Source organism: Manis javanica, chromosome 11 (assembly GCF_040802235.1).
Source record: "Manis javanica isolate MJ-LG chromosome 11, MJ_LKY, whole genome shotgun sequence".
NCBI classification, from domain to species: Eukaryota; Metazoa; Chordata; class Mammalia; order Pholidota; family Manidae; genus Manis; species Manis javanica.
Genome location: NC_133166.1, coordinates 80773972 through 80794082, shown reverse-complemented (window position 1 = coordinate 80794082; position 20111 = coordinate 80773972). Strand labels below are relative to the sequence as shown.

Sequence of the window (20111 nt, the reverse complement as noted above, 5' to 3'; positions counted from 1 at the left end):
TCTGATACAGTCAATGCATTTTAGACCTGTTACCTCCCATGCTCTTGGACTGCTATATTTCAATGCAGTTATATTATGTCTTTCTGCCTTTTAAAAATATTTAATAAATGGATAATTTTTTTATTAAAAATAATAAATGGAAATTTAATTTAGAACGAAGTTTTGAAAAAATTTAATAAATGGAGAACATTTAATAACTTTTATCAAGATTATGCCTCACTCAAATTGGTTTACGTTTTTTGAAATCTCTTGATGGTCTGGGTTAAAAGGAGACAGACTCTCCGATCTGTGTCTGCATTTATTCATTCTGTCACTTAGTTGTTTTGGTTGAAATGTGTGAAGAAAATCTGGCCTCACCTGGGTGTGTGGGTACAGATATGTAGGTAAAAAAGGGAGAAGTAATTCAATAGCCTTTTCAGATAATGGTGGATATTATTATTAATACTATACCAAAGTTCGACAAATGGTAGGTTTCTAATGATTAGTTGCAATGTGAGATTTAAAAGCCGTATCAGTAAACTTTTCATGCTCTGTTACATTAGAAAAAGATTATATCTCAACATTGAGAATCTGAATCTGCAAATTTACCTTATTTAACTGAGGTAAGGCTTTTGAATTAGATATTTGGTAAAAAAAAAAAAATAAGAATATTGAGTTCATTTAAATGATCCCAAATATTTAAATGTCTAAATCATAACAGGCTCTCCTATTTTTTGCCACATTGCAAATGTTTCAAGCAGTTCTAAAACTGCCGACATTGCAGTTTTGAGATGACTCACTACTTCTAATTACATGCACTCATCGGGGGTCTTCTGAATCCCAAGTCCTATTGTAATGGCGGATGTTAATATTTGTTGTTCAGTGCCCAGTTTCTGAGTTGAATTTGAGTTATGCAAACAGACTTTGGGCTCTGGGCCTCTGTGCAGCAGAGCAGGGTGAACTAGCATAGCAGTGGTCCGTGGTCTGCATCTCGGCCGTTATCTCTGGAATGTAGCTAAAGGCCAGGCTGTCAGATGGAAATGACGTCAGTTCTCTAGCGTCTGTGATACTCCTGAGTAGCAATTTCAGAATACTTACTGAAAGGCTCAAAGTGTTGAAATTTGATATAGTCTGGGGGGATAACTTTTCATCTCAACCTTTAACTCTTTTATTCTATGCCAAACACAAGGGCTCTGGAAGACAGGATGAGTTTTCCTCCGTGGTCGCCTGGCAAGTGGGGATGGATGCCCTTCCTCACCTCTCTCCTCAAGTAGAAGAGAAGGGATGGGAGGGGGCGTGACAGTCTCTGGGAAATTTAGTGATAGGAAATTGCTTCTTCCTGAGCAACCAGGAACATTTCAGGAACATTTCAGCTGAGACTAAATCTTTAAGGGCTTTGGCAAAATATTTTAGCCACCTCAACCATTTCTTCTATAGAGATACATTCACATGGACTCTGTACACCTTGAAAGTAAGGAATATACAAAAATACAAAAGAATCTCCCTGTGTGGGAGTTGTGAAGTTTGAAATCTGCATTATCTTTAGTGGTTGAATTGTTGCTGGGATCATTGATAAGCAAGAGCAGCTAAGGAAAAGACATTAGCAAATTTTTATGGTGGTAGAAGAAGTTCCTGGTCGGTTGAATCAACAGGTAGGGAGTATGTAGAGAAAGTGGGAAAACTTTAGCTCAGTTCTTTGGATGGAATTTTGAAAAAACATTTACGATTTATAGAGCCACCCTCATTTTGAACTGCAAATTTTATCTAGTTGTGGGGGCAAGGAGAGAAGAGATTTGAAAGTTGTATTAGGTAATAGAGGAGAAATGTAGTGACAACTCATGGTGCCCAAGGTAGGTCAAGCCTCTTCTTCAACCAGTGGCTTCCATCTAAAGCTTTTTACACAGTGATGCCCACCTTCTGTTTTACTGTTCACACATATTGTCAGGGGTATAAGGTTATCAGGAAGTTCTGACAACAAAAATAGCTTTCTTTACTTAAAAAAGCAATTCCTCGTAAGACGTGAGAGGAGTACAGACACAGCTTGCTCAGTTAAATCAAAATTTGTGGGGCGCTGTAGTTACAGAAATGCTGAAAGTCATTGGTTATCTAGGTAATGAAAGAGGAAGGGGGTGAGAAGAAGCCACATTGATAGTGTCCTTTGTGAGGGCTTGGCACTGAGCAATGGGTGGCACTTTTTGGTCTCTAGAGCGTGGCAGGGTGAGGATGGGACTGTAGAGAGAAGAAGGAAATCCCTCCAGTGGTGGGCTTCCTGGTCAGGAAACAGCTACCAAAGTTTATAAGGAAAGCCCAAGTGTCTGAGCAGATGAATTAGAAAAGACACCGTTCCATCGTATATTTGAAAGGTGTCTATTTTACTTAGAATCAACTTTTTATTCATTAAAAACACACAGAGAAAACTTAATGTTTGGAACTCCTTCCCATATTTAATTGATCCCTCATTTCTCTGGACAATGAAACATGAAACTAACTAATCTTTCCACACAAATGTATACATCAAAAGAGGAAAAAGAAAAACCTTCATTAACTGAACAAATGACAAAATATGACTTAACATATACATAAATTAGTGCATCACATATTTGCACATGTTACCTATGTGTCAAGTTAAAACCACACAATTATTCCTAGGGGAGCATAATAAATATGTGTGTTCTTTAGATTTTTCATGTTTTTAACTATTTTGGAAAAGTAGTCCTGAGGCACAAGATTGTCAGAGTCATCTCTGTGGCACAATAAAGGAATTTCCATAACATGTTAAGCTGTGATATTCTCAGTCATGTGTCACAAGTTCACAACTAAGTGTTCTTTGTTTTTTGATAACTTGCTAATTTTCAGTGACTAAGCTTTTTTGTTCTTTCCCCTATCAACATGTCTGCCAATATATAAATGGTAATATAAATATACCAAGGAAGCTATGTAAGTGCATGTGTGGGTAAGTTATTGTAAAAAGGAAATATTTTTCTTTAGAACTGTAATTATAATCACTGTGTTTGTAAATTCAAGCTTTCTGTTTTGGTTTTCTTTCAAAGTCAGACACATTTGTGAAGAGCGAAAAATAATTTTTTGTTTCATTGAATCATGAAAATGAAAAAAAATGCAAGAAAGTATGATCTTTATCCTTATGAAAGTTATTTTGACATAAGGCATCCATGATTTCTAATAGTGCCTGTACTTTTGGAGCAATACAGATGCCTACCTTCAAAATAAAATTTAACACTGTTTCACTTTTGGAGTACGTGTTAGAAAACAGTGGCAAAATGTGAACCCAGTGTGAGGGTCCTATTTAGTCTCCTTAGGAGACTCACTAAGCTCTATTTTACAAGAGCATAAATGTTTACCTAAGCAAGAAGGTGAAGTCTTTTATGCCCAATAAAGGACATTTTGCCCTGCTGGTTTACGGAAAACATTCAACAGACAGTGGATGTTTTACACAAAGTACAGTGCGTTGTTTGAAACTATTTGCTCATCTATACACTATGCTTAAAATAAACACTATCTGGGAATATGCCAGTCTTTTTTTCTACCTCCTTTACTCCCCACCCTAGATTTTGTCACCTGCCAAAGTCAAATAAATCTTATCTAAACAGTTGAGATAAGCCCTGAGTTGTACCCAGTATGGTCAAATCAACAAAAGTCTCCAAAAACAGAAATGAAATACAATATCGCTAGATTAAACAGTCTATAGTGGCAATTATGTTTGCATTTAAAGATTTTATTCTAAAAAGATTACAGTCTTGGTATCCACTTTTTTCCCCCTGCCTAGACAAGAAGGCGACATACTGACTCAAACAAAATGCATTTGTTCTCTAACAATTTAACTTGTACAGCTCTTATAAACAGGCCCATAGGTGTACGAAGCCTACTGACTTAATCAGTAACTTATGTCGTTAACTTTGTATAAGCATGTATGCTTGAGATGTACCAGGGGTGGATTGGATATCAGACTTAATTTTTTTCCAGCAAGAAAGCTTTTCTTTATGTAGCCTAAGTACAAAATCTATAGAATTCTGGCATTTCATTGTCTGTACTTCACAAAATCCCCACCAGCTGAAATTGCCTGAAAATGAAAGATAGTATAAATGAATGTGATTTCTAAATTTTAGAATTCAAACTTGGAATTTTCTTCCTTGCAATGGCATATAACATTTTGATTGTTTGCTAATAAAATGTAAACTCTACAAGGGCAGGAATTAGGTCTCTAAGATTTCCCACTGTATCCCCAAAGGCTGAGAAGGATAACTGGCTCAGAATTAGAACTCTATGGATACTTGTTCAGTAAATGAGTGGTTTCAAGATACTCTGTTTTCTTCATAGGTAAATATAAATATTTTGTAATTATTGCATCAATTTGCTGATACTTGAAAGCATGTTTTTGAAGTGGCTATATTTCAACTTAGAGTTAAATGCCTCCCTTTCAACGTCTCACTAATTGGTACGTATGTAATAAGTAATGGGCAAATGTCGTTATATCACTAAACATCATTGTCAAAAATAATACCTCTCAGGTGGTTCTGACATTTGTGCATTTCTTGGCCATAGAGTAATTTATACACTGACTGTTGATTGGGAAATAACCCATTTCCCCACTTTTCTTTAAGCACACCCATGTGTACTTTAGTAGCCTCTATCTGGCACAGTGGGAAATTAGCCCAGTTGGATTTAGATATGTGGTTCTACTGTGCTTCCTGCCCCTCTTTTACTTTTAAGGCCCAAACAATAATATGAAATAAACATCCTTATCTTCTGATTTATGTTTTGTTTTATAGGAGCAATTGTATCTCCAAAGTTGTGTGTATATGTGTGTGTATACACCCATGCACCCACACACACATTTATGTTTAGATATTTAGAACTAAGAACCTTCCATTTTTGAATGCCTACTATGGCAAGGTCTGTGTACACACAGTAGAGGAATTACCTCTAATTCTCACAATAACCATTTTAGAGAGGTATTAACATCTTCATTAATGTACCTATTTCACATGTAAATAAACTGAGATGCAGAGCTTACCGAGTCTCTCCATACTGAGATCTGTGCCTTTCATTCAGGTCAGTGTGAATCCAAAGCATGAGGTTTAAGGTTTCAAGTAACTTTGGAGAAAACCAAGGCTTCTGAGTTATTATTTGGGCAGATTACAACTTCTTAACAACATGATAATGTATAAACTGGGGACTTGAAAGAGCAAATAATAAGATTTAGGTCTTATGACTGTAAAGGAGTGGAATGCTACTTTTTAAATTTGGAATAAAATAAAAATTGGTATATTTGCCATTTAATTAGTCATGGTCTTTAGATAAACCAGAATTACCTGAAATATTATTCACAAACTTGTGTGGTTTCCCTGTGTGTTATGAATGCAGAGGAACACATCTGGGAGGTTTCCCACAGTGTGTGTGTGTGTGTGACAAGCCCACGCCCCCGGTGCTCAAGCGTGTTTGGTGGTAGGATGTGTACACACTGCCAGTGGTGTTTCCTTTCCTCTTATTATCAAGTGTGAAATGTTCTGATAAATATGGCACCAAGTATCTTCCTCTTTCTGATAAACGTAACATAGTTTTAAAAATTGTTGGTATGTTCAGTTAACTAAGCCAAGCAAGACCAAACAAAATTTTAAAAACTGCTTGACTGCATCAGTAGGAAATTTTTGCTATGTAATACATTTTCGCAGGTTTTTGAGTAACTCCCCAGGTGTGCAGGTGTTCAGGTGGGGATTAATGCATCCCTGTTTCCTTACAAAGGAGCACTGTATGTGATTTCTGACTCCATTGTCATCAGATTGGACAATGACATGCACTCACCAAAGGTTTCTATGCTTTATTGAGTTTCAAATACAAATTTAGGGACACTAATTCTAGGCATTTCTACAAACTGTTTTTTTTTTTCCTTTTTCTGTCTTCCTGGCAGAACAATTAAGGCAGTACTAGGAATTCCTCAATGAGTAAAAACTAACCATTTGCATCTACTACAAAATGTAGATGTGAAGGAGAACGAGGTGGCTTCCTAGAAACAGCTTTCTTCTACTCTATGCCTCAGTCCCTTCCTTCATTATCACAGAGAGGGTTATACTCTTAGTACTGTTTGCAGCAGATTTGTTGCCTATGCCAGTATTTGACTTGTGCTTTCTCAGGTGTTGGCTGTCTTCATGGTTCTATGGGACCCATAATGCAAATACGTGACTAATGTCTCTTTCTTAAGGTTGGCTGTCGTGGTTTCTCTCTGAAGCTCCAGTAATGACTTTTGTTTTTCATACTATAAGCATTTTTAGTTTCCTACTATATAGAGAACACTCTGACATGAGCTGGTGCTACCTAAAACAAGATCCCTGCTATCAGGTTCTTTAAAGTCTCCTTGGAGGGACAGAGCACATATTTATATACAAAAGAAGGAATATCTGAAATGTATCAGATGACTTGCATTTATGTTGAAGGGTGCAATGAAGAGTCCAGGGAGGTCTTTATAAGCCATGGCAGTTAGGTAGTGTTTCAGAGATGATTTAGGCTTGAGCTTGAAATTGTTATTTTGTGAGAGACAGTAGTTGTCCACATTGCTAAGCTTCCCCTCCATTCTAGGTTACCATGGGAAACTACTCTGGCCAGTGAGACTTCTACTTAGAAGTCTGCTAAGAATTTGTCATTAATAAATGTTGCATACACTTTCTTGTTACTTCCTTTTTCCCTCCTTCATTTTGTATGGAATGTGAAAGTGATGGATGGAGCTATGGCAGCCATTTTTCCACATGGGGAGTAGACATTTAAAGACCATCAAAAATACTTTGGCCCTAACCTTTTTTATCTCCTGAATCAATGCCAACCTATCTCAGTTTTGTTTAAAGTCATTATTTATTCATATATTCTTTTTATAGCTGAAAACAATTTTTAACCAGTATAAATATATTTAACACTTTTGCCATATGTTCAAGTGGCAAATTGTTTTGATTCATATTTCAAATATCTTTGTCCCTACACTCTAAATAACTGACATCACTTTCTACAGCAACCTAAAATGAGCCAACCTTTTAAGCAGTGGGGAGGACTAAGTTATAAACTAACTTGAATGAGTGACATTTATTCCCTTCATCTAGACTCTGTGCCCTTCATTTTACTTCCCAATACATCAAAGACTTGGGAATTCAGCTCTCATTTCTCTTTAATTTCACCAGAATACAGATATTCTTTACAAAAAACAACTCCCTCTCCTCCCCGCTGTCCTGAGTTTATGTTAATCACTCTTGCACTTCTTAATCCACCTATGTAAGTATTCCTTGACATTATACTGCTTAGTTTTGTAAAACCTAGAGCCAACCACAAATTTAGTTGGTTAAGAACAGGGAGATATTTCTATTATTAGATAAGGGCTTACAAGAGAAGATAAGCTGAGAAAAGCTTCTAAGTTATGATCTCTCTTCTAGCTTCAGAGTCCCTGAAGTTTTTAGAAAGCCCCTTTTGGGGAGTAGGCAGTGTCATGAATGAGTTCTGTGAATATAGGGATCACTAGGCTTCTGGATGGGCTAGAGGGTGAATGAATCAGGTGATGTGTATCTGGGAGAAACATGCTCAGAGGGGATGTGTGGCTTTGTACTTTTTGTTGCCAAACTCACTGGGATCTATTCTCAGGAGCTGGTCAACATTAATTTTCCTCCCTTAAGCTATTATATTTATTCTTATTAACTATTCTCCCCTATTACTGAGATGCTGGCCTTCTTGAATTGGTCTTATTTTCTTAACTTTTTCTCTTTTCTTTTTGATGTTTTTGGGAAATTCCCTCACATTTATTTTCCATACTTTCTCTAAAATGTTGCTATTTGTTACCGCATTGTTATATTTGAGGAACCATTTTTTTCCAATAAGGAGATATTGTTGCAATATCTGGGCAGTAGTTGGGAGTGTCCAGAAACAGGGGGATGCCAGGAAGAGCCTATAGGTGACGCCGTATTCTGGGTGTATTTGGAAGGGAGGGCCAACAGGACTCAAGAGGAACTGGGTGTGGATGTGGGAAGAAGAGTGGGGAAGGTTGGCCCCCCTGAGCATCTGGCAGATGGCATCTCCACCCTGTGAGGTGGAGGAGAGAGTGGGCAGAGTGGAATGCCTGCGAGAATCCCAGGAGAGCCTGCCAAGAAGGCTGTCGGTTCTACAAGGCAGGAGTTCAGGACTGAGGGTAGAGGGTGGAGATGCGAATGTGGGAGGATATCCAGCCCCCTGTGAGGCTGGAGGAGGTAACTAAGAGTGTGAGTGTAGGAAGAGGTGAGATGGGTATAAGCGTACAGTCCTAGGACCCTCTGAACATCAGACGTTGGGGAGAGGAGCCTGAAGAGTGGGGCAGGTAGAAGGCAGAGTAAGAGGGGGCGGCATCCTGGAAGCTAGATTAAGTACTCGTGACGGGAGGAAGGGATTATAAACTGTGTCAGTTGCTGCCAGGCACTGAGAAATGCGCTTGGATTTCACAGGATCGAAACTGCTGGTGACTCAATCATGAGAGCAAAAGCTTAACGGAGTGGGATTAAGAAGAGGAGGGCGGAGCAGAATGTGGGTCAGGGAGAACTGGCAGTCCTTTGGAGCACATGGAGGTTTACCGTGGTTCCAGTCGGTCGGTCCCTAGCGTCTGGTTGAGGCATCGTGTACATGGTGTGCTCACTGGCTGTCCTGCCTTAGAGGCGGGAGAGGTAATAGCCCGGGAGCAGCTGTGCGCCCTCCTGTAGGGCCGGCTGACTCTGCTCCATGCAGCAATATCTGTGCGGTGTGTTCTTTGTCAGGCAGCCTGTATCTTGGGTTCTTCATTCTTAGGGTGGTGAGAGTCCCCAGTTTCTGGTCTGGAGGGGGTGCAGGTCTGCCTGGCAGGGCTCTGGGCCTCAAGGCTGGAGGTGTGGCGGGGTGCAGGTGTGTATTCAGCACCCGGCACCGTGTTTGGTCCCCAGGTTTCCAGTGCGCTGGCCTAAAACCTTGCTTGTCCCTTAGTCCACAGGCTTGGTTTTTGTTTCTCAAGAAAACAAGTCTGACAGCGTTGGGCAGGGCATTTGGGCAATGGAGATGTGACTGGCGGAGGGAACTGCTTGCCCAGCACCCCTTCCCATCGGCACACCCCCTTCCCCCAGGTGTACAGGCACCTGGAGCAGCCCGTCCCTTGTCCTGGGTGGGTTCTCAGTGTCCCCACTGACAGCTGCCATTGTAGCATAATTATTCGTTCATGGCCTTCCATTTCACCTGACTGTGAGATCTTCTGTTCAAGGGAGCTTATGTATCTCCACATCTCCAATGGGCTTTCTGGTGCATTTACCAAAGAGATAATAAATATTGTCAGATATGTGGAATCTGGGTATAGAGTGAAATAGAAATTAACTTTACATACATCCTTTTCCCTGATTTTAAAGTGTAATGAGAAGCTGCTTACAACTCCTTAAAGAGATCTCTTAGGAAATTTTGGTTCTGGTGGTTAGGAAACAGCAGCAAAGCTGGGACTGCTTTTAACAGGAGGCTTCTGATCTCTGTTACTGGAGTTCTTACTGGAATCCAAGTCTTTGCTTCTCAGCAATTTGCAAGGCTAACTTCATCTTTGCTTTTCCTGTGGCTTCTGAATTCCAAGTGGGGTCAGGATGGCTTCTCTATGTCCTTACGCACTTTCTTACTCCAGCAGTGAGAAGAGGGTGAGAGCTGCACGTGCAGGCTGATTTGCACTCATTTCATATTTAAGCTCCTGCCAACTCCACTCCCTTCCTGTGCGCCTTAGCTGATTCAATGTCACTGTCTTCACTGCGGGGACTTGCTGAGTCTCTTGTGTCACCAGAAGTGCCAGTGAAACTGTCATTTTTCTTTTGGGTGAGAATGTTTTCAACCTAGTTTGTCTAAAATCTCTCAATCAACATCCTGATTAGAAGAGACATTAGTAAAACATTTTCCATGTAAAAATGTTAAAAGGGCCATAGTAATGATAACAAGGACAACCAGCATTTTCTACACTTTTGCTATGTGCATGGCACTGCTTTTGGGCAGTTTGCCCATGTAATTTCATCTCCTGCAGGGACCCTGTGCAGGGGTCACGGGTTACTCTTAGTTAGATAGGTTCATTTTGCAGATACTGGGCGAATCGGGATGCTTTACAGTCCACTGCATCCCCTGCTTTGCAGTGTTATTTGCCAGAGGACAATATGACATTACACATTAGCTTTGTGTTTTATGTTTTTGAGCTATAGTCACCTGGGGTAAGGTTAGTTGTTTATGAAAGGATAAGGGTGACCCAAACAATGCTCAGTTTGTCCACTGACATTAGAGGGAATTTCTGGGAATTACTAGCTGCAGTCTATTTCAACATTCAACAAGGAGGTTTTTCTGGAACCTCTTATTACTGGGTTCTCTTAGATACAGTGAAGGACACAGTGACTTGGGCATGGCCATGTGATTGCAGAGGGAAAGTTCTGTCCATGCACATTATCCCACATCTCTATACGTCTGCATATCATATTTCCTCTACCCTCTACCTCACGGCAATGAGGAGGTTTAGCATATCTATAGAGAAGCTATCCTGCCTGACTAGTGCATTTCTTCTTTCTACTGAATCGTGGTATATCCCCGTGTGGTCTGTCAACTTGGAGCCTAGTAGAAAAGCAAAAATGTTAGTAAAATCAATACATTAGAGAGCAAAGAGGACCACAAGCTGAGATCTGAAGTACATGGAACAAACAGCCATGAGTTAGCAACCCGGTGTAGTGGGCAGCCTCTCTAATGGCCTCCAACGATCCCCACCTCCTGGTGTTCATGCTCTCGTGTCATCTCCTCTCCTTATGTGAGGCTGGACCTGGTGGCCCACAATGAATAGATGGTAACAGGTGCTGGAATGTCACTTCTAAGATCAGGTTACAAAGAGAATGGGTGCCCCCGTCACATACTCTGAAGGAAGCCAGCTGCCTAGTTGTGAGCTTCCTTATGGAGATACCCTCCTGGCTAGAAACTGAGGTAGGCCTTCAGCCAATAGCCAGTGAGAAGCTGAGGCCTTCAGTCTGAGGAACTGAATCCTACCAATAAGCACATGAGCTGGAGAACAGGCCCCTGCAGAGCCTTCATATGACGTCTCAGCCATGGTCAAAACCTGGGCACAGTGTCCGGAGACACCGCACTGAGAAAGCACTGGCCAAGTGGCTCTGGATTTCTGACCCATAGAAGCTGTGGGATGATAGATGTTTATTGTTTCAAGCCCCCAAAAGCTTTAGTGTAATTTGCCATGCAGAAATGGATAGCTAATATTCTTGGTAATGAGCACCGTGAGTTTTTCTACTTTTGGGGGTCTCCACCCCCAGTGTAGTGGATCTCATGGAAGGGAGGAATTAAGGCAGAAAACCACAGTGCTGGGGTGAATGTTCAGAGCCATTGGGAAGGGGCCCCTAGGCTGCTCTAGTCCTGTCCCATAAAGGTGACCCAAGATTTTTAAAATGTCAAGATTGGAGTAAGGCAGGCACTAACAGTGTTCCACAGCTTAAAATGTTGTGTTCAACAGGAGCAATCATGTTTATGTACCAGTAAAGCAAACTACTTCATCTGGCTACTCAAAATATGCAAAGCATTTACAAATTTGATTAATAATTATTGTCTTGTAAACTTATTTTACATGAATTCCTTTTAACACAAGCTCTTAAAATATGGTCGTTTCCCTTTGCAGTTCTTCGATGGGAAGCACAGAGACAGAATTCTTATCATGCAAACATTCAGACAAATGTGTTATATTGCCCCCTAGTCTGTGGGGTGGTAAGTTAGAATAAGAAGGCCCCATGTTCCTGGAACTGAAGAAGGTGGCTGTGGAGAACATGTTACTAGCAAAGGCCAAGCATCCAGGGAATGTGCTATAGGCATATGACTCACCTGCTTATGTACACATGTTCACAAGGCCATGTGTCTAGCATACAGCCGTTTCCTATGTTGAGTCTGTAATCCTTGGTTGTTTTGAATATTACTCTGGAAGTTAAGTCTTTTCGTGTAATGCAGTGTCTTTAAAGAAAATAACTTTTTTTTTCTGTTTGGATTTTTTTTTTGAGACATTTGCCTATTTTAGAACTCAAATAGTTAACTTAACCTATTTCACTCTTTCTTTTGTGATAGTGTGGTTTAGCAAAAAGTGCATTGGGTCTCAGCAAGGGTGTGCCAGTGGAGTTCATGAAGAAAAGAACTATTTGTGGTCTCAACTTTTGATGATTGAAAGCAAATGTTTGATCCTAAACCTAATTTTAATCTAGCACATTCCCCTCTCTGTCTGTAGTTTTCTAACCAATATGTTCACAGATAACATATATTTTAAAATTAATAACTTAAATTATTCCAAGGCTTCTTGAATTATCCACACTATAAAATTGCTTATTTTCTCCACATGATAAACATATGCTACAGACAACAATTATTATCCCCCTCGATAAGGTCTCTGAGAAGCTTAGCATTTTGATCAAAGACACACAGCCTGTTGGTAGAAAAGCCAGACTGAGTACTCTGTTCTTTGACTTCTTTATCACATCTTTGGCATTTTACAAAATTTTAGACTTTAAAGTAAAATGGCTATCCATTTTGGCCTGGCATGATTATTAAACACACTGTCATTTACAGGTTGTTTAAAGAGAATGGTAAAAATCTCCATGTGTTTTAATCCTGGAAAGATCTTATACTTTACAAACAAATGAGTAACTTTTTAATGTGCAAAAAGGCCGGGCCTTCCTCTCAACACCTCCTTGGCCCTTGTACCCTTTCACATAAAAACAGAACAGATGCTTCGTGGTTGAATTCAAAGTAACATTTATTTATATATGTTTTATGGGAAAGTGATTAAACCTGCTTTATAGACTTGGAGGGGAATGGATGGATGAGCAATGTGATGAGTCCCAGACAACACTGGGCGTTCCAGAATGTCTTAGAGGAAAGAGCAGGAACCAAGTGTGAAATATGTGGCCTCTAATGCAAAGTGTAATCACATTAGCACATGGTTGAATATTAGAGAATCAAGTAATCCAAATTAAAGATTTATCACTCAATATCCACCTAAATTTTCGATGTATTCATGTTCTGAAACCTAAGTCTACGCTTAATAGTTTCAGTGTTAAGTAAAAAAGGCAACGTATAATGAACAACACCCAACAGTGGCATACGGTTAGTATGCCAGGCTGTACATTCAGTATAATTGTTCATCTTTCAGGTGGGAGCATCAACCCTGGATAGAGGCAGAATTTTTCTCTTTAGTGCATGAGGGCCCTAAAACAAATAGAAAACAAAGAAACTTTTCTAGCTTTGGGTTAGACAGTAAGACTCATTAGAGCCAGAGGAGTCGAACTTTTCTGAAAACTTGAAGCAGGAAATAACATTAACCAACCACCTACCAGATCCTCTGTCCTGTAACTGATTGCCTTTGGTCCGCACAAAAACCAAAGCCTTGCTAATATTTTCGATTATTTCCTTGTCTCCCTCACCTCTCCCACATAAAGAAAACAAAACTTGTTGAGTTAATAATTACTTGAAGTAATGGCAGAAGCCAATAAAATTTAAAATTAAACCTAGTTGCTATCCATTGAGATTTCCTGGGGATTAGGAATTTTTGAGGACTTGCTTAGGACCACATACTCAAGGTTAGGACCATCTGACTTTTTTTTCATTTTCAAGTATCATTGATATACAGTTTTATGAAGGTTTCACATGAACAACACTGTGGGTTCAACACTCACCCACATTATCAAGTCCCCCTCACCACTGCAGTCACTGTCCATCAGCATAGTAAGATGCTATAGAGTCATTACTTGTCTTCTCCATGCTGTACTGCCTTCCCTGTGACCTGCCTGTATTGTGATTATGAATTATAGTGCCCCTTAATCCCTTTCTCCCTCTCTCCCCACCCACCCTACCCAACCCCTTCCCTGTGGCAACCCCTAAACCCTTCTCGGAGTCTGAGACTGCTGCTGTTTTGTTTCTTCAGTTTTGCTTTGTTGTTATGCTCCACAAATGAGTGAAATCATCTGGTGCTTGTCTTTCTCCACCTGGCTTATTTCACTGAGCATAATACCATCTAACTCCATCCATGTTGTTGCAAATGGTAGGATTTGTTTTCTTTTTATGGCTGAATAATATTCCATTCATCTACTGATGGACACATAGGTCATTTCCATATCTTGGCTATTGTACATAGTGCTGTGATAAACACAAGGGTGCATATGTCTTTTTGAATCAGGAATCTTGTTTTCTTCAGGTAAATTCCTAGGAGTGGAATTACTGGGTCAAGTGATATTTCTGTTTTTAGTGTTTTGAGGAACCTGCATATTGCTTTCTGCAATGGTTGAACCAGTTTACAGGACCATGTGACATTTATTAAGACATTCTTGAGTACCTGAATGGTTCCATGTTCTGTGTTCCTTTCACATCAGTAAACTGCCCTATAAAAATAGTGTTCCCTTGAGGGAAGAGAGGAACCATCACCTTGATATAATTTCAATATTCAGGTGTTTCCCTCTCAAAGGAAGCTGAAATTTTGGAAATGGAGTCAAGAAGTTTCCAAGGAGCTTTTTCCTTGAATTTCTTGCCACCATAAAAAAATGGTATATATATATGTATATATTTATATAAATTCCTCAGCATGGCCATAACCAGAGATCTGATTATACAATAACACATAGCCAGTTGTCTGCAGCCTTTCCAGGCTGGGTAAGGGAGCACATCCACACCCAGTAGCTCCAATTCCAAATGATTTTTACTCCAGTAACTACTCACCTTCTAGGAAGCTACTATAGTCCCTGGATTATAAGAAACATTTTATTTTTGTTGAGTACATGAGGGAATGGATTATCTTATTACCTTGATTTTGGAATTTTATCAGTTGAAAATGCACCATCTACCTAATCACAAATTATAATGGAGGGGGCACTGGAAGACACCACTAAAAATTTACTAACATATGAATTTTAGTTTGATTCCTGATTTCTGAAATGTTAAAATGTGCTTTTTAAATTAAGGAAATACAGCACTTCTGTAAGTGTGGCCTTTCCCCACTTGCATCTTCAACCTTTATTTCCTCTCTAGAAGTCCTATCATTGCACCCATTCACTAGCCAGTATCTAATCTTCCTTCATTTTCAGCTGCTTCTTTATTTTCATGTGTGATTCCTTCAAAATTGCTGATCCTCACTGAATTGTATTAGCATCTCTCCAGTGTAAAGCCGACTAAGGGAAAATTGTGTGGGAAAGTGTTGCTTTCCATTGAGATTTCCTGGGGATGGGTAAGAACTCTTCATCATGGATCAGGAACTTCCAAGGACTTGCTTAGGACCACGTACCCGGGGTTAGGACCGTGTGACATTTATTCGGACATTCTCGGGTACCTGACAGTATGTGAGACAAAAAGGTGAAAAACCTCAGTATATTCACAAGTAAAGTTTAATGTGAAGAAAACTTGTAGGAATGATATGTTTTAAAATGATGGATAAAGCCAGAGGCCGATTGTATATTTTATGAGTTTTGACTTGAGTAGGAATGATTTTATTGTGTTTCTTTTCCTTGTTCCAAGAATGAAATCTTACACTAAGTTGACAACAAGCGTTTCTTTCAGTTTTCCCGTCAGTCTTTTGCTGTATCACCAGAGGAATGTAGAAATACTGGGTTATTAGCCAATGAATTCCAAAGTCAGAGACTTTTGGATTCACTGTAAGATTTTCTTTTAGGCCTAGAGTCTGTACAAATCCAAAGGTGTAGCCCTATATGTGAATTTGCTCTCATTATTTGGGTTTTATGCATTTTGTTACATTATTTATAGCTGTATTACCTCCAGTGATAATCATTTGTTAGTCCCTTTTAATTAATTTTTGGAATATAGTCAAAGTTAGTTGGGCTATGTTTTTTCCACTTCGAAATGTTAAACAGTTTGTGATATGTTTGCCTTATGTGGTTTAAGGAGTGAAAAGATTTGTCCGAGAAACTTAACTGAATTCTTAGATTGATATTTGAGACCTAATTTTATTTTGGAAATGGAGATAGCGAAATATTATTAGGGTGGAAGTATCATATTCTACTTGCTGTGATATTTGTTGGTGAATCTAGGCTCTGTTCCCAGCTCCAAATAGAAATGCTAAATTATCTTGCTTAAATTTCTCATCCATCATATATGCTTCTATTTCCCACTTGTCTTTCTTAATTCTTTCTTGGGATTTTGCCAGAGCCAGCATGAAAATGTCTCATGTGCTTTAAGCTTTGAGAAAAAAGACATTATAAAGTCCCTCATTTACCAACATAAATCTAACCAATTTGTGATTATTCACTTTTTGATTTTTCTCCCAGAAACCTTCCACAAGAGCTTCACTGTCTACTTAGCATAAATCTGATCAGGGCAAATATACCTCATTTTCAGCTAATATGTGTATAGGTAATACAGAATGCTTTTGATTAGCCTGTGCCCAAATTGAGTGATAAAACACACCAGTTCCAAAATACAATACACTTTCCAGGCCAAGAAATGCATTTCAGAATATATTCCCAGCTTTTGGTCTTTTATTCTACTTCCTTCCGTAATAGAAGCATCGGTGGTTTATGTATTAACAATGGAGTTTTAAGGGTTTATCAGTAATAATCTCAATACCATAATCAAAGAATTGTCCTTTGATTATTATAACAGTTTATAGACTTATAATAAGAAGTACATCTATCATTTCTATATTAAACCCATCAACATAGTGATCAGATTTAACCTTTGTCACATGTCTTTAGGTAAATTGGAAGATATGAACATTTATTGGTGTAAAACTAGGAAGTGGCAGTAACAGGAGTGATTTGCCTGTTTTTTCTGGTATTAAGCAAATTTTTCATATTCATGCAGTTGAGCTTTGAAAGACAGGCTCACAGTTTAACTTTGACCTTTGACGTGGTGGCCATATTCATGGGAATTTGTATTCATGGAGCAACTGGATGCATTCACACTACCCCTACCCCACTAACATTCCCTGGGCACAGTCTCTGTTATGGAGCCAGTGGATGCATTGAAGTTAGATCCGCTCCTTCCTCTGACTGCTGGGTCATGAACACTTTCTGGAGTTGGTCACTATTGCTCCAGACTGCCAGATATCTTTTCACAGCTGGCTTATGACAATTTATGTTCTTTCTTTTGTCTTTTTTTCCACAGCTGTTGTGAACTTGGACAATTCTGTGGTTGACCTGGAGACCCTTCAAGCTCTCTATGAGAATGTGAGTAATAGAAAGAATTTTAGGAGTGAGTATATATAATCTATACAAAAGTACTTGCCGATGTACACATCTAGGCTTGTTGCTTTAATGTCCTCAGGAAATTTGAACTGGGGGGCCACTGAATTTATGTAAGTACAGGTTTGTTAAAATACTTGCTAGGAACATATTGGATAAATGCATGGTCTCCTAGTTTTCAAGATTGTGATTCAAAGCATGCTGGATGTGAGGTCATTCAACTTCCCTCTTTTGAACTACAATTATAGTAAATACTTCAGGGGAAGTTAATTTGAGCTAAGCATTGTTCTGTGCACTCATTCATTTCATCTTCACATGAAAACTCTAGGTATGTACTATTTTTCTCCCTATTTACATATGTGAAAATTGAATGACTTGCTCAAGGTCACGCAGCTCTTGTACTGTAGCTCGGATTTAATTCATTCTGGCTCCACCTCTCCAAACTGCCATAGTTTACTTCCCTAAGTGGTAGGACATTCAGACTTTCTTCTTGGAGCACATTTTCTTCAGAAGTCGGCAGGAAAAAAGAGGAGTATCAGAGGAGTTTGATCATATCACAATGCAGTGTGTGCCTTTAGGATACAATCCATGCGGTGATATATGAAATGGTTTTAGCTGGGGCATGGCATTAAACAACATTGATTCATGTAGTAAGAAAGCAATTCTCTTTTCATTCCTTTTGATTGTGTCTAGGAGAACGTCTCAGTGTGACCATATTATGTCTCTCATATATTCTTCATTTTATTTCTGCTCTTGCTTGTGATCGGCCTGGTATTTAAGCCTCCGTGCTCTTTGCAGGGCGTGGCCTTAGTTGGTCCTTGACTTTTCTCTTCCAAGTCAAAGACTTTTGGCTCTGGGAGAGACATGTGATGGACAGGGTGCAGACTCCTCCTGGAACACTCTCTTGAGGACAGTGTATTGGACCAGCCTGTCCATTTTGAATCTGACACTTTTTAAAATATGTGTATACTTGGTTTCCCTGTAAGGTCACGACCTTTGTAAGAGGAAATATTTCTTAAGGTGCATCAGAGAATCTATTGATGGAGTGTGGAGTTGGTGCCCCATGAGTACTGTGAGTGCAGGGACTCAGACTGAGTCATTAATGAGAGGGAAGGTTTGAGTGGTTTACTGTGTAGTTGCCATCACATGATGCAGAACTGGAAAATACAACTCGTGTATGTAGTATATTAGTGTCCCAGTGAAATGAGTATTTAAAACACAACCATTTGAAGTTTCAGAGAGTTTTCATTCCTCCTGAGTCCTCCATACCAACTCTCTCCCAAATGGGAGAGGTATATAGAAGAAGTGAGCAAATATCAGGGAAATTAAGTTCTTCAACTCTTTGTAAGGATATATGATGTCAGTGTATCTATAACTGTTTTTCTTGCACATACATTACATACACATATATGCCTGTGTTTATGTACAGAATATGTGTGTGTGTGTATGTTACATGAAGATACATGAGTGTGTTATTTTAAACTGGTATATCCACGTACAGAAGTATATACAGAAAAAAATACAGAAATGGGGAGCAACTGTATTTATGAAGAAAGCTTAATTTGCATTGGTTTATAGTATTTTATTCAGATTATTTGGCCTTTCAAAGTAAATTAATTTCACAAAATATAAATTTCTGACTCTGAACAAACTAGATACCCAGAATTTGTGTCTAACTTTGTATCATATTCCATGCAAGTAGAACAAGTATTAGCTGGCACTGGTTAAATTTGTGGTTTTCTTTTTATTATTGTTGTTAAAGTTAATGGTTCAGAGTTTCACTGTGTCAGGAAAACAATTACTTTTTTGGTGGGGGTGGCTCACAGTAATGTAAGTTCAGGTAGTAATCAGCTAGATTATTTATAGCCACATTAAGTAGAGGAACTTCACAAATCCATTATGAATAACAGATAATTCTGTATAACTTACATACAGGTAGAACTCATGATAATTCCTGATTAGCTTCCATTGAAGTACAAGTCCAGAGAAGGCAGAAGTATTTGTTTTATCCATGGCAATATCCACAGCATCTAGAGTCAGGTAGTGTTGGGCACATAGGAAGTATTTAGTGTGTTAAATGAATGTTTATATGAACTAATGAATGGAATCTATTGACAGGCTTTGTTCAGGATCTCTTTTGGGCTTTCTGTTACTTGGTTTTCAGATATATTTTGCCTATTCAGACTGACTTTTACCCACTGGGAATAAGGATCTATATTGAACATCTGTGCTGTCTTCACTTTTTGTAATGCCTTAAGAGGTTTTCATATGCAAAATAATTAGCAGTTCTTTCCAGTGGGGTCTGGTAGCACAGTCATCATTTACTGTGACCTGCTGTGTATAAGAAGTGATAATAGGCATACTGGTTGAACTTTGAAAGGGTAAATGAGGGTTTGAAATGCTTACCTGTTTTAAGAATTCTGGGTCACTAAGGGCGGACTTCTGGGGACCTATTTGCATATAAGGATCTTCAGTTTTCTAGGGACACATACTGAGGGAAAACTGATTTTTCTGAGTGATATGCGACAGTAGTAGTAGCTAAAGGCTTTCCCAGTTAGTTGATGAATATATCTCTAACAAAGCTAGGGGCTCCCCCGCAATTAAGAGAGAATTGACATGTATACACTCCCTATAAATGAAAAATGCATTTATTGAAATCCCTTCTTTCCGATTGTTTCATTCCCAAAAGAGTTATGATCATTTAAAGAACAAGGTTTTTGAATTTTTAGAAATAGTAATAATTTAATGTTTATGGTGCACCCAACACTGTCCTAAGTGCCTTACATGTATGAATTTAATACTACAAGCACCTTACCTATGAGTTAAGGAAGAAGTAGTGTTGTTACCTAACCCTTCTTAGACAATTAGGACACAGAGGTTCCCACTGCTCAGAGATGGGCTGACACCTGGTCACCTCCT

The 20111-nt window shown here is 39.0% G+C and overlaps 1 protein-coding gene across 2 annotated transcripts in view; it reads left to right on the top strand.

Annotated features, from left to right (window-relative positions):
- The window catches only part of FMN2 (formin 2), a 321858-nt gene that overhangs the window by 149993 nt on the left and 151754 nt on the right, over positions 1–20111 (top strand). For both annotated transcript variants that reach the window (XM_073216758.1, XM_073216759.1), the window contains exon 8: positions 17116–17177. In XM_073216758.1, coding sequence (XP_073072859.1) covers positions 17116–17177 — 62 coding nt within the window. The remainder of the gene's footprint in view (positions 1–17115; positions 17178–20111) is intronic.